Genomic DNA, 15153 nt, shown 5'->3' on the forward strand with positions numbered 1-15153 from the left:
AGGGAGCATGTTCTTACACATGTTTTTATATATGTTTATATGTAAATTTTCTTTTACTTTTGTGATTTAATAAATATGTTTTTAATATGAAAATATTTTGGCCCTATTTGTGACCATCCCTCCTCCCACATTGGCCCTTTAAAGTCCCACTATCCTTTGGGATTGTGTTTTGAGAAATAACAGATCTGTGACAAATAATAAGCTCTCCAGGCAATGTAAGTACTAATTATCTCAGTGTAGGATAGCTCCAAATGCCCTGGTCCTCACCCAATATAAGTAGGCAGATTATAGGCAACCCTAAAGACTTGTTGTCCAAAAATGTCAAGGACCAAGGTGCATTGACTTTACTGAAGAGTCAAGTGCTCAAGAGCTCATTGATCTATAGCAGGGGTCTTCAAACGGTGGCCCTCCAGTTGTCCTCACCCAATATAAGTAGGCAGATTATAGGCAACCCTAAAGACTTGTTGTCCGAAAATTTCGAGGACCAAGGTGCATTGACTTTACTGAAGAGTCAAGTGCTCCAGAGCTCATTGATCTATAGTATTTAAAATGTGCTGGCTTTAATCTCTGCACCAAAATGCCATCCTTTTCATTTTATCACCAGTAGTGTGCAATCATTCAACTGGAAGGATGGGAAAAATTACACTAATAAAGAAATAGAAACTTTCTTTCAGAAGTGCTTTTGAGAATTCATGAACCCTGACATATTCCTTCTTTTTTTTTTTAGAATCCTCTAATCCATATGTGGTTCCAGCGCTCATCGTGGTGGCATTGGTAGTTATTCTTACTTTAGCCATAATCTACCGATATCGACACAGGCTACCTATACTAAGGGTCAAGTATCATCAAGAGCCACTCAGTGGTAAGCCAATAATAATTTGTAATTTTCGTTTACTGATTGTAATTCCTATGGCCACTTCTTGAAGTCCCCAATTTAGGGGGGGGGGGACCTCTAGGGGAATCAAAAATGGAGAAAGATCTGGGAGTCTTAGTAGAAGATAGACTTAGCAAAAGCATGCAATGTCAAGCTGCAGCTGCCAAAGCCGGCAGAATATTAGCATGCATAAAGAAGGGGTTGTATTCCAGACATAAAACTATAATCCTTCCACTTTATAAAACTCTGGTCCGACCACATCTGGAGTATTCTGTCCAGTTCTGGTCGCCAGTCCTCAGAAGGGATGTGATGGAGCTGGAGAGAGTCCAGAGAAGGGCAACTAAACTAATTAGGGGATTGGATGACCTTAATTATGAAGAGCGTTTTCAAGCGCTTGATTTATTCTTCCTTCCCCCTCCCCCTGGATCACACTGCTGCATTATACACACAATGCTCTGTCTCTCTGCCCCCCTCCCTTGGATCATAGCTCTGCCTTATATACACAATGCTCTCTGCCCCCCTCCCCTGGATCACAGTTTTGCCTTATACACACAATGCTCCAGCTCTCTGCCCCCTCCCCCTGGATCACACTGCTGCCTTATACACACAATGCTCCAGCTCTCTGCCCCTTCCCTTTGGTTTACACCACTTCCTTATACACACAATGCTCTGGCTTTCTGCCCCTCTCCCCTGGATCACAGCGCTGCCTTATACACACAATGCTCCAGCTCTCTAACACTTCCCCCTGGTTTACATAGCTGCCTTATACACAAAATGCTCTCTGCCCCCCCCCCCCCCCCACTCCCCTGGATCACAGTGCTGCCTTATACACACAATGCTCCGGCTCTCTGCCCCCCCTCCCTTGGATCACAGTGCTGCCTTATACACACAATGCTCTCTGTCCCCCACTCCCCTGGATCACAGTGCTGCATTATACACGCAATGCTCCGGCTCTCTGCCCCCCTCCCCTGGATCGCAGTTTTGCCTTATACACACACAATGCTCCAGCTCTCTGCCCCCTCCCCCTGGATCACACTGCTGCCTTATACACACAATGCTCAAGCTCTCTGCCTCTTCCCCCTGGTTTACATAGCTGCCTTTTACACACAATGCTCTCTGCCCCCCACTCCCCTGGATCACAGTGCTGCCTTATACACCCAATGCTCAAGCTCTCTGCCCCCCCCCCTTAGGATAACAGTGCTGCCTTATACACACAATGCTCTCTGCCCCCCACTCCCCTGGATCACAGTGTTTTGCCTTATACACCCAATGCTCAAGCTATCTGCCCCCCCTCCCTTAGGATAACAGTGCTGCCTTATACACACAATGCTCTCTGTCCCCCCACTCCCCTGGATCACAGTGCTGCCTTATACACACAATGCTCCGGATCTCTGCCCCCCTCCCCTGGATCACAGTTTTGCCTTATACACACAATGCTCCAGCTCTCTGCCCCCCCCCCCCGGATCACACTGCTGCCTTATACACACAATGCTCCAGCTCTCTGCCCCTTCCCTTTGGTTTACACTGCTGCCTTATACACACAATGCTCTGCTCCTCTCCCCTGGATCACAGTGATGCCTTGTACACACAATGCTCTCTGCCCCCCACCCCTGGATCACAGCGCTGCCTTATACACACAATGCTCCAGCTCTCTGTCTCCCTCCCCTGGATCACACTGCTGCCTTAGACACACAATGCTCTCTGCCCCTCTCTCCTGGATCACAGTGCTGCCTTATACACACAATGCTCTGGCTCTCTGCCCCCCTCCCCCTTGATCACACTGCTGCCTTATACACACAATTCATCCGGCTCTCTGCCCCCCTCCCCTGGATCACAGCACTGCCTTTTACACACAATTCATATGGCTATCTGCCCCCTCCCCCTGGATCACAGTGCTGCCTTATAAACACAATGCTCTGGCTCTCTGCACCCTCCCCTGGATCACACTGCTGCCTTTTACACACAATTTTCCGGCTCTCTGCCCCCTCCCCCTGGATCACAGTGCTGCCTTATTCACACAATGCTCCGGCTCTCTGCCCACTTCCCCTGGATCACACTACTGCCTTATACACACAACGCCCTGGCTCTCTGCCCCCTCCCCTGGATCACAGTGCTGCCTTTTACACACAATTCTCCGGCTCTCTCACCCCTCCCCCTGGATCACAGTGCTGCCTTATACACACAATGCTCTGGCTCTCTGCCCCCTCCCCCTGGATCACGCTGCTGCCTTATACACACAATGCTCTGGCTCTCTGCCCCCCTCCCCCTGGATCACAGCGCTGCCTTATTCACACAATGCTCTGACTTTCTGCCCCCCCCCCCAAAATAATTTGATCAGCGAAGAAACTAGCCTAGTAACATTCGTTTGTTTTGCTTTTTCTTTTTTTTTTTGCCTTATTCACACTTCACTGGGAACATTGCTATGTGTATTTTTTTGATAAATGCACCCCAAAGCATTGCTTCAACTGTCCCATATCCAGCTACCATATTGTTAGTGTGTAATAACTGTCCTGGTCTATTTTCAGTATCGGGAAAGCTGGATGAAGATAGTCTTTTGAGTTTGGAAAATGTTGACAACTTTGAAAGGTTGGTTGTCATCGATTACACTTTATTTCCTGGCTTGTAATGAAACAGCTAAACATGATCATTTTGTCATTCCAAAGCTAATTTCCTAAAAAGTAATTCTCGATACTTAACTTTTCTTTAGCAGGTTTTCCAATTCCACCCATTGAGGCATAATTGGCCACAAAACACCGGGCTCTCCGTGAAGGAACGTAGTCTGGAGATACACAGGGAGATCTCTAAAGATGTGAACGTTACTTGAATGAACGTTGAAAATGCTACAAGATTGCACATTGCTCAATATAACTACAAATTATTATTTTACATTTTATTGAAGTCTAATGTTTTATTAAAACTGACCCAGGGATCTATAAATAGAGAATTTATTTGAAGACTAGATTACAGCTTGGATTGATATGTTTTACTAGTTAGGAGCCATCACTTGTTTTATGCTTGTACAGGACTGGAGAATGGATATTCGGCTGGTTTGTTAGACCTTTTGGAAATTTGGAGTTTAGCGCACTTTTGTAATTTATGTTACATATGTTACAACCTTCCTCATCTTATTTCATTTTCAGTGCTGCTTTCTTTCACCTTTCCTTCACTTAAGGTTCGCGCACCTATTTTTTATCCCACATGGAAATTGTGTTTGTTGACTACTATTGAGCCAAGTTCCACATTGTTGAAGACGAATCCATGATTAGAGAATCCCTGAGTGTTAAACAAAAAAATATCAAGAAGACCCCCCAAGAAAACCCCAATGGGACCATATACCAATCCACCAATACACAGTAGTTGAGCACCTAATGGGCTTTTAGTGTTCTGGCCAAAAAAAACGATATTGGTTTTCCAGCAATATATTTATTGATCTCCTCTAATGTATAAACTTTCCTGTCTCTAGGTGGTAGAATAATTTACTCCTGCACGACGCCCCCTTAAACAAACACAAGCCAACACTTTGCTCAGCTAATACTTGTCAACCCTAGCAGTCACTGACAGCTTTGCACCAGTGCCGGGACAAGGTCATCCAGCGCCCAGGGCAAGGATGCCAAGCTGCACCCCCCCCTTCCCTTAGGGTTAGGGTCAAGGCGTCCCCCCCCATCCCTGCAATAAACAATTGCGTCCAGGGTAACCACCTTTCCTGCCCACCCCTCCTCCCGGCCCTGCTTTGCACCCCCGCCCCCCTCCTTCATCCTCACAATCACAGCGGTTCCCAATCATGTAATCCCAAGCTGAACACTTCATTCACAAAAAAATGGTTTTAGCTTGTAGAGGTCACTCTAGCGTGTAGATGGCTGTAATACTGTAAGTGTTCAATACAATCATTGTAATAAAAAAATAGAAATAAAAAATAAAGGAGAAAAACTATATATACTGTACATATATATACATATCTATCTATCTTATCTATCTATCTATCTATCTATCTATCTATCTATCTATCTATCTATCTATCTATCTATCTATCTATCTATCTATCTATCTATATCTATCTATCTATCTATCTATCTATCTATCTATCTATCTATCTATCTATCTATCTATATATATATATACACACACATATATATATATATACATATATATATATATATATATATATATATATATATATATATATATATATATATACATATATATATATATATATATATATATATATATATATATATCTATATATATATATATATATACTCTTACATTTTTGATTATTTTCTTAAAATTACTACTAATATTATTTGTACTAGATCACTATGATGTAAAAAAAGACAGTATGTATATATACAATAAGGTCTATAAATAAAGACATCTTTGGGCAAGAAACTTTTTGGGAGCATGTGACTAATTGGAATGGCATATATGTATTCATATATATTTATATATATATATATATATATATATATATATATATATATATATATATATACACACACTACTGTGTATTGCCAAAAGTATTGGGACGCCTGCCTTTACACACACATGAACTTTGATGGCATCCCAGTCTTAGTCCGTAGGGATCAATATTGAGTTGGCCCACCCTTTGCAGCTATGACAGCTTCAACCCTTCTGGGAGGGCTGTCCACAAGGTTAAGGAGTGTGTCTATGGGAATGTTTGATCATTCTTCCAGAATAGCATTTTTGAGATCAGACACCAATGTTGGACAAGAAGGTCTGGCCTGCAGTCTCCTCTCTAATTCATCCGAAAGGTGTCCTATCAGGTTGAGGTCAGGACTCAGGACTGTGCAGACTAGTGAAGTTCCTCCAACCCAAACTCGCTCATCCATGTCTTTATGGATCTTGCTTTGTGCACTGGTGCGCAGTCATGTTGGAACAGGAAGGGTCCGTCCCCAAACTCTTCCCACAAAGTTGGGAGCATGAAATTTTCCAAAATGTCTTGGTATGCTGACGCCTTAAGAGTTCCTTTCACTGAAACGAAGGGGCCAAGCCCAGCCCCTGAAAAAACCCCACACCATAATCCCCTCCTCTACCAAATTATTTGGACCAGTGAACAAAGCAAGGTCCAAAAAGTATGTAATGAGCAAGTTTGAGGTGGAGGAACTTGATTGGTCTGTGCAGAGTCCTAGCCTCAACCTGATAGAACACCTTTGGGATGACTGAGAGCTGAGACTGCGAACCAGACCTTCTCATCCATAACAGTTCCGGCCTCACAAATGTGTTTCTGGAAGAATGGTCAAACATCCCCATAGACACACTCCTAAACCTTGTGGACAGCCTTCCCAGAAGAGTTGAAGCTGTTATAGCTGTAAAGGGTGGACCAACTCAATATTGAACCCTACGGACTAAGACTGGGAGGCCATTAAAGTTCATGTGCGTGTAAAGGCAGGTGTCCCAATACTTTTGGTAATATACAATAGTGTGTGTGTGTATATATATATATATATATATATATATATATATATATGCCATTCCAATGAGTCACATGCTTCCAAAAAGTTTCTTGCCCAAAAATGTCTTTATTTGTAGACTTTATTGTAGGAAATCCAAGGTCCTATACCCCACCCTAGTAGGGGGGAGCTTGGCATTATATGTGTGATTCTCAGCCAATAGAACAAATCTGAATCTTTATGTTCGTTAAAAAAAAAAAAAATGTGATTATCCAAAATAAAATTTATTGTTGAATGTACCTAATTAACAAAACAATTCACTCACTTTTGTTCATACAGTTGTCTCTAAAATGTTCTTTATTTTACAATACTATAACAGATTGTCAAATCATTTCCCTTTTTCTTTGTTGATTGTATTTGAACCATTTAATTGCATTTTAATTCCTGATCATATGAGCATGGTGAATAATGGATGGACATCATGTAAAAGAATACCTGCCACACTTCACTTAGCTCCTCCTACCATCATATTTAATTGTCAATAATGTGACTGCATACAGCAATGTCTCCATCCAAGATCCAACCTTCCTTGATGCATTTCACTACTCCAGGCTTGCTCATAAGGATGGAAGAAAGTGCTTCACCTATCCTTGTGAGCAAGTCAGGAGTGGCGAAACGCGTCAAGGTAGGTTGGTTGCCTTGTTTGGCTATCTTCCACAGCACAGGTCCATTGCAATGTAGAGGTAACATTTTAACGTTGGCTACAAATGCTTTCACTGTGGTAACTAGCATTTTCTGGGTACAGCTTCCACACTACAGATTCTCTTCAAGAATAGCTTAGCTGCATCTTGCTTCAGTAATTTTCAGCTGGAGACCGGCATCAAGCATGCGACAGATGAAAGTCACAGAAAAGTCAGAGTTCCTATCCATATACTCCAGATATATGTCCCAGCAAGTATGTCAGCCAAAACATCAGTTTGACAGCCAGGCAAGTAGCATTTAGAAAAGGAGGTCAACCATAGAAGTGTATAAATATATATACAGTATCTTGCAAAAGTAAGTACCCCCCTCACATTTTTGTAAATCTTTTATTATATGTTTTTATGTGGCAACACTGAAGAAATGACACTTTGCTACAATGTAAAGTAGTGAGTGTACAGCTTGTATAACAGTGTAAATTTACTGTCCCCTCAAAATAACTCAACACACAGCCATTAATGTCTAAACCGCTGGCAACAAAAGTGAGTACACTCCCCCCTACCCCCCCCCGTGTCATGTGTTTTGTTAGTGTTACAAGGTCTCAGGTGTGAATGGGGAACAGGTGTGTAAAATTTGGTGTTATCGCTCTCACTCTCTCATACTGGTCACTGGAAGTTCAACATGGCACCCCATGGCAAAGAACTCTCTGAGGATCTGAAAAAAAGAAAATGTTGCTCTAAAAAAAGATGGCCTAGGCTATAAGAAGATTGACAAGACCCTGAAACTGAGCTGCAGCACGGAGGCCAAGACCATACAGAAGTTTAACAGGACAGGAGCTACTCAGAACAGGCCTCACCATGGTCGACCAAAGAAGTTGAGTGCACGTGCTCAGCGTCATATTAAGAGGTTGTCTTTTGGAAATAGACGTATGAGTGCTGCCAGCATTGCAGCAGAGGTTGAAGGGGTGGGGGGTCAGCCTGTCAGTGCTCAGACCATACGCCGCACACTGCATCAAATTGGTCTGCATGGCTGTCATCCCAGAAGGAAGCCTCTTCTAAAGATGATACAAAAGAAAGCTCGCAAAAATTTTGCTGAAGACAAGCAGACTAAGGACATGGATTACTGGAACCGTCTCCTGTGATCTGATGAGACCAAGATAAACTTATTTGGTTCAAATGGTGTCAAGCGTGTGTGGCGGCAACCAGTTGATTAGTACAAAGACAAGTGTGTCTTGTCTACAGTCAAGCATGGTGGTGGGAGTGTCATGGTCTGGGGCTGCATGAGTGTTGCCAACACTGGGGAGCTACAGTTCATTGAGGGAACCATGAATGCCAACATGTACTGTGACATACTGAAGCAGAGCATGATACCCTCCCTTCAGAGACTGGGCCACAGGGCAGTATTTCAACACACCTCCAAGATGACCACTGCCTTGCTAAAGAAGCTGAGGGTAAAAGTGATGGACTGGCCAAGCATGTCTCCACACCAAAACCCTATTGAACCTCTGTGGGACATCCTCAAATGGAAGGTGGAGGAGCTCAAGGTCTCTAAGATCCACCAGTTCCGTAAAGTCATCATGGAGGAGTGGAAGAGGACTCCAGTGGCAACCTGTAAAGCTCTGGAGAACTCCATGCCCAAGAGGGTTAAGGCAGTGCTGGAAAATAATGGTGGCCACACAAAATATTGACACTTTGGGCCCAGTTTTGCACATTTTTACTTAGGAGTGTACTCACTTTTGTTGCCAGCGGTTTAGACATTAATGGCAACAATTAGTGTGTTGAGTTATTTTGAGGGGACAGCAAATTTACACTGTTATACAAGCTCCTTGGGTATTTATAGGTGTTGGACAGTCTATATCCTCACAGCTGAAGACCATGGGGAAAGTCTCTGAGCACTGTAAGGCCTCATGGCTGAAGACCATAGGGCAAATCTCTTTGGCATCTGGTTACCTTGTGCCGATAAAGCAACTGTGCACTTTTGTTGCCAGCGGTTTAGACATTAATTGCTGTGAGTTGAGTTATTTTGAGGGGACAGCAAATTTACACTGTTAGAGTCCATTCACACTAAGGCGACTTTTTAGCCTGACAAGTCGCGGTCCTCCAGCTCCCACTGTGTAGTACAGGAGCCGTTCTAATAGGAGCGACACAAGTCGCTCCGACTTAGAAAAAGGGTCCTGTACTACTTTGGGGCAACCTGGAGGCGACTTGCACAGACTTGCATTATGTGAAGTCCGTGCAAGTTGCCCCGAAGTCGCGGTGCACGCGACTTCACAGGTCGCCCCCTAAGTCGGAGCGACCTAATGTGAACGGGGTCTTATACAAGCTGTACACTCACTACTTTACATTGTAGCAAAATGTCATTTCTTCAGTGTTATCACATGAAAAGATAGAATAAAATATTTACAAAAATGTGAGGGGTGTACTTACTTTTGTGAGATAATATATATTTATCCTTAAACATTGTCTTAGCCTTCCTGCTTGAAGGACTACTCTCAATAAATTCCACACCCATATTAATAGAAATAAAAACATTATTGTCCAAAAGATAACCCACAAAATGTAAAAGCTATGAATTTATAGGAACAAGGCAGCCATTGACCAAAAAAAAGGCTTTGACGGAGTTCTTCTTATCTATTGGGTGCTTGTTGCTTCTCAAGAAGCGAGGACCTCAAAAGAACTTCCAATGTCCTGAAGAGAACGCGCCAGAGTCAACTTCATCTGTTGTAGGTCCTAAGCTTTGTCATATATAGCTGAATACTTCTGTGTAGCATACGTAACGGTCAACTCATCCTGTAATAGAATTGCAACATGGTAAATTTGTGGCATAGGAAAGTTGATAAATGGCCTTGGGGCAATGCCCCCTAGGCCAGTTCTAATAGGACATATAGGGTTGGTGGCCCTGAGTGTAGACATTACCCTATTTAGATCTTAATCAGAGGTGGACCCAAAGTAATTTTTTTACCACCCTCCAACCACACCCTCCTAGGCTGCAAAGGCAGTGGAAAGGGGGGTGCACATGGCAGGCCTACCTAGAAATACTAGGGGCGTATTTTTCAAAGTGACTTTCCAACAATATAAAGCATGGAGACATGGAGGGATGGGGGGAGTTTGCTTTGAATATTAAAAATAAATGACCTAGTGTGATTGGTTTGTGGTGCTCAGATGCAGGTCCACTAAACAGGTCATGTTTTGGGAATTTCCCTTAGATAAAATAGCTGGCATAAATTCCAAACCATTGACATTGATCTAACCACTCCTGGACCAGAAGGTTTTACCCCCTTAATAAACAGCCCATATTTTGAGGCACTGCGTTACTTTCACTGACAATTGCGCGGTCGTGCGACGCTGTACCCAAATAAAATTGATGTCCTTTTTTTCCCACAAACAGAGCTTTCTTTTGGTGGTATTTGATCAACTGTGCGGTTTTTATTTTTTGCGCTATAAACAAAAAAGAGCGACAATTTTGGGGGAAAAAAAAGTTTCCATTATAAAACAGCCAATGAAAAAAAAATTTAAAAAATCAAATTTTTTTCATCAGTTTGGGCCAATATGTATTCTGCTACATATTGTTTGTAAAAAAAAAAAAAAGTATATATTGCACAAAAGTTATCGCATCTACAAACTTTGGGATATTTTTATGGGATTTTTATTTATTTTTTACTAGTAATGGCTGCGATCAGCGATTTTTAGCAGGACTGCGGTGGACAATTCTAAATGACACTCTTGACACTTTTTGGGGACCAGTGACACTAATACAGTGATCAGTGCTAAAAAAAATGCACTGTTACTGTACTAATGACACTGGCAGGGAAGGGGTTAACAGAAGGGGTGATCAAATGGTTAAGTGTGTCCCTAGGGCAGTGATGGCGAACCTTGGCACCCCAGATGTTTTGGAACTACATTTCCCATGATGCTCATGCACTCTGCAGTGTAGTTAAGCATGATGGGAAATGTAGTTCCAAAACATCTGGGGTGCCAAAGTTCACCATCACTGCCCTAGGGGGTGCTTACTAACTGTGGAGGGGGGGGGTTCACTGATTGGGGGAAGAGAGAGATCCAGGTTCCTTAGCAGGAACACAAGATTTCCGTCTTCTCCCCTTGCAGAAGGCCATTCTGCTTCTCCTGGGGATGATCGCGGACTTCAGGTCCCGTTGATTGACCTGTTGATTGACATACCCACTAAGCAATCACGGCGTGATGGTGCCATCTAGTGGCTATTGAACAAAACGACGTACAGATGGTATATACATGGCGGCTGGTCGGCAAGTGGTTAAAGCACTGAAAAGGTGAAAGAAATCCTAAAAACATGACCTGTTAGGGGTACTTGAGGACCGAGGTTGGGGACCACTTGCCTAGAGGGTATGCAGTTACAAAGTAGACCCTTCTGCATAACCATGAATCTTCCTCATATCACCACAATGCACTTCCAAAAAGCTTTTGTGCAGCTGTATAAATTAGTTTGGTTTGGGGTTATTTATTTTCGTACATCACGGGACACAGAGCCATAATCATAACATATGGGTTATATAGCCACCTATAGGTTAAGGACACTGGCAACCAATCAGAATTGATAACCCCCTATATAACCCCTCCCACACACGGAGTACCTCAGTTTTTTCGCCTGTGTCTAAAAGGTGAAGGTCGCTGTGGAGAGGGGCTCCACGTTTGTTATGTTTCAAGGAAGAAGAATGAAGATTATGTTAGCATACCCCAAACAAAGATCACTGGATCTAAGGGATTAGCTATCAGATCCGTCTATAGCAGTCAATGGACAAAAAAGATGGTGATACAAGGTTTTGCCTGTAATGCTGTCCTTTTTAGGCGCTGGACCCTGGGATCCGGACCATTTGGAATAACAAACCCCAAAGGCGCTCCAAGGTCATGGCCAAGGTCATGGCCCCTCTTATATAGGGGACCCAGTCCTTGAAGGTCTCCAAATCTATGCTCGCCGTGATGGGTGAAGATTGGATTCTTGCTTATAGCAGTTTCCTGCGGCAGGACTGGTGAGTCCATTTTAAATATTTACACAGCAAACAAAAACCCTAAAAGGTTAAAATTGCAAAATTGTAAATATTTTATGCACTGTTCCCTTTATTAGGATTACAGAGACTTGTGCCAAGTGCATTTCTGCTTGTAATTACCTTTAATGTAGCATGTTTTATGCAATGTATGTGTAAAGTATATTTAAAGCATATTGTTACACTGTTTCTTACCCTGAACTGATCACCTGAAAGGTATTAGCCGTGACAAACAAGATTCAGCCTAAGCTGCTCTCACCCCATGTTTGCTATTTTTGCCGTGGCATTTAAGAGTCCGCATGTTCGTCTCCTTCTTCCTGGCATGTCTGTGATGAAGGATTCCCTAATCTATGTCTTTCCTCTGGTACAGCTGATATCAACTGAAACCAGTAATTCTGGTAGCTCCGGCTTGGCCGAGGAGGATTTGGTATGCACAAATCCAGAGGTTGGCAGTGACGAGGCCCTGAGTTCTTCCACTGCTCTCTCAAGGTCCGATATTTCACCCTGCTATACAGTCTCTAAATTTGACGGCTTGGCTATTAAAGCCTTGATCTTGGGAGAACACGGTGGGTCTGGCCCTGCAGTTCATACACTGATAAATGCCAGGAAGCCAGTTACTAGAAATATTTATTACAGGGTCTGGAAATCCTACATTGCCTGGTGTGAAGCCAGGAAATGGCATCCCCGCGCATATATTATCAGGAGAGTTCTATCCTTTCTGCAAACAGGGGTAGATATGAAATTAGCCCTGAGCACGATTAAAGAGCAGATTTCAGCTCTATCATTTTTTTCCAGGAACCAATCGCTTCCCATTCATAGGTTCAAACCTTCGTCCGGGGAATATTGGGTTTGCTTCCTCCAGTGAAGCCACCATTGTGTCCTTGGGACTTAAATTTGATGTTGGCAGTTTTGCAAAAACAGCCTTTTGAACCTTTGGGGCAGGTTCCCCTTGTTCTTTTGACCAGAAAACTGGTCTTTTTGATCGCGATAACTTCGGCTAGAAGGGTATCGGAACTAGCAGCTCTTTGTTGTAAAGAGCCATTCATGATATTTTATCAAGATAGGGTGATTTTACGTCCTCACCCAGATTTTTTGCCCAAGGTGGTGTCCGCCTTTCATTTGAATCAGGACATTATACTACCGTCTTTTTTTCCAGATCCTCACTCAGAGGAGGAAAAGTTATTGCATTCCCTTTATATAATGCGTGCACTTAAATTTTATTTACAGGAAACAGCTCAGATTCATAAGACTAAGAACTTGTTTGTGCTGCCAGAAGGCCCCAGAAAGGGTTTGGCAGCATCTAAATCTACGATTTCCTGTTGGATTTGCCAGCTTATTACCCAGGCGTATGGTTTAGTAGGAAGGGTTCCAGCTTTTCCAGTAAAGGCACATTCTACCAGAGGAGTAGGAGCCTCTTGGGCCTCTATGGCTCAGATTTGCAAGGCTGCGACCTGGTCGTCGGTGCATACGTTCAGTCGTTTCTATAGAGTGGATGTTGGGAACCAGGAGGAACCTGCTTTTGGCCACAATGTGCTGCAGGTGGTGGTGTAATCCTTCTTTTAGGGTCAGGTGACGGCATTTTTTTGGTGTCCTCCTCCCCTCAGATGCATTGCTTTGGGACGTCCCATATGTTATGATTTTTGGCTCTGTGTCCCATGATGTACGAAAAGAAAAATTGATTTTTAATACATACTTACCTGTAAAATCAATTTCTTGTACACAGAGGTCCCTCCCCTCTTCTATGGGGTCTTTTATTGCTTGCTTCAAAACTGAGGCACTTCCTGTGTGGGAGGGGTTATATAGGGTGTCATCAATTCTGATTGGTTGCCAGTGTCCTTCACCTGTAGGTGGCTATATAACCCACATGTTATGATTTATGGCTCTGTGTCTCGTGATGTACTTCAAGAAATGGATTTTACAGGTGGGTATGAATTAAAAACTAATTTTTTCCTGCTTTCAAAAAGATCGGAAAATGCGTAGTACTTACCTTTTTTACTTTATTACCTACAGAAGATAAAATAAGAAAACATTTTAGAAGTTATTCCACCATAACACAATTTACCTACAATGTCATCCAATCTAAAGACACCTGCTGGAAAAAAATGTATGTATGTTTTTTTTTAAAAGCAGAACTAAACTCTCTGAATGCTGATATCATTAGTAAATAGATAGGAATATATATTATATTTACTTGTTTTACCCACAGATCGAACCCCTTACTGACATTTTTGACACAAAATCGCCTCCATAGTTCACAGTTGTTTTGATATATGTTTGATTAGGTCACCGACACATGCACTTTCCGTCCTTCGATTCACATAGTTACATAGTCAGTGAGGCAGAAAAAAGACACCAGTCCACCCAGTTCAACCTATGATGTGTGTGTGCTATCAATAGTACATCATATACCCCTGTATCTTGTGGTCTTTAAGGTGCCCATCTAATAGTTTTTTGAAACTATCGATGTTCTCTGCTGATATCACTGCTTGTGGAAGGGAATTCCACATCCTCACCACTCTGACAGTAAAGAACCCTTTACGCAGTTTAAGGTTAAACCGCTTCTCTTCTAATTTTAGTGACTTATTAAATTTCACTTTCACTGAAAAGTTTGTACCCTATGCTAAGGTCACCAGTACAGTATTTGTACATTGATATAATATCCCCTCCCAATCGTCTCTTCTCCAGAGAGAATACTGTAAGTTCAATGCTTGTAGCCTTTCCTCATAGCTGAGGTCCTCCAGTCCCTTTATTCGCTTTGTTGCCCTTCTCTGGATTCTCTCCAGTTCCAGCACATCCTTCCTGAGGACCGGTGCCCAGAACTGGACAGCATACTCCAGATGTGGCCGGACCAGAGTCTTGTAGAGTGGGTGAATTATCATTTTATCTCTGGAGTGAATCCCCTTTTTTATACATCCCAGTATTCTATTGGCTTTGCTTGCAGCAGCTTGGCATTGGATGTCATTGCTAACAGGGGAGGACAGGGCAATTGCCCCCCGGGCCGCTCTGATGCCCCATAAAAAGGCTGAACACTTCTGCCACAGACGTGCCTAAAGGATTCCTGGTAAAGAGAATTAAAAAGTCCCCACTGTCGACCTACTGAGTGCGGGATAAAGAAAAGGACAGAGCGCAGTCCCCCCCCCCCCCAGTATGGAAGG

General features: G+C 42.9%; 2 protein-coding genes across 3 annotated transcripts in view; one reads left to right on the forward strand and one right to left on the reverse strand.

The window, feature by feature from the left end:
- Window positions 1-3855, forward strand: part of LOC309543143 (Fc receptor-like protein 5) — a 43497-nt gene extending 39642 nt beyond the window's left edge. Inside the window, exons 13-15 of one of the 2 annotated variants that reach the window (XM_082242523.1) lie at window positions 728-862; window positions 3400-3460; window positions 3582-3855. In XM_082242523.1, the coding sequence (XP_082098649.1) occupies window positions 728-862; window positions 3400-3460; window positions 3582-3606 (221 nt within the window). In that variant the 3' untranslated portion in view covers window positions 3607-3855. The remainder of the gene's footprint in view (window positions 1-727; window positions 863-3399; window positions 3461-3581) is intronic. The other variant, XM_082242524.1, reaches the window with a different exon arrangement.
- Window positions 1-15153, reverse strand: part of LOC309569900 (sialoadhesin-like) — a gene marked incomplete at both ends in the record, with an annotated part of 435740 nt that overhangs the window by 263047 nt on the left and 157540 nt on the right. The window lies entirely within an intron of this gene.

The sequence above is a fragment of the Pelophylax lessonae genome, assembly GCF_965119305.1.
Source record: "Pelophylax lessonae genome assembly, chromosome: 13".
NCBI lineage: Eukaryota > Metazoa > Chordata > Amphibia > Anura > Ranidae > Pelophylax > Pelophylax lessonae.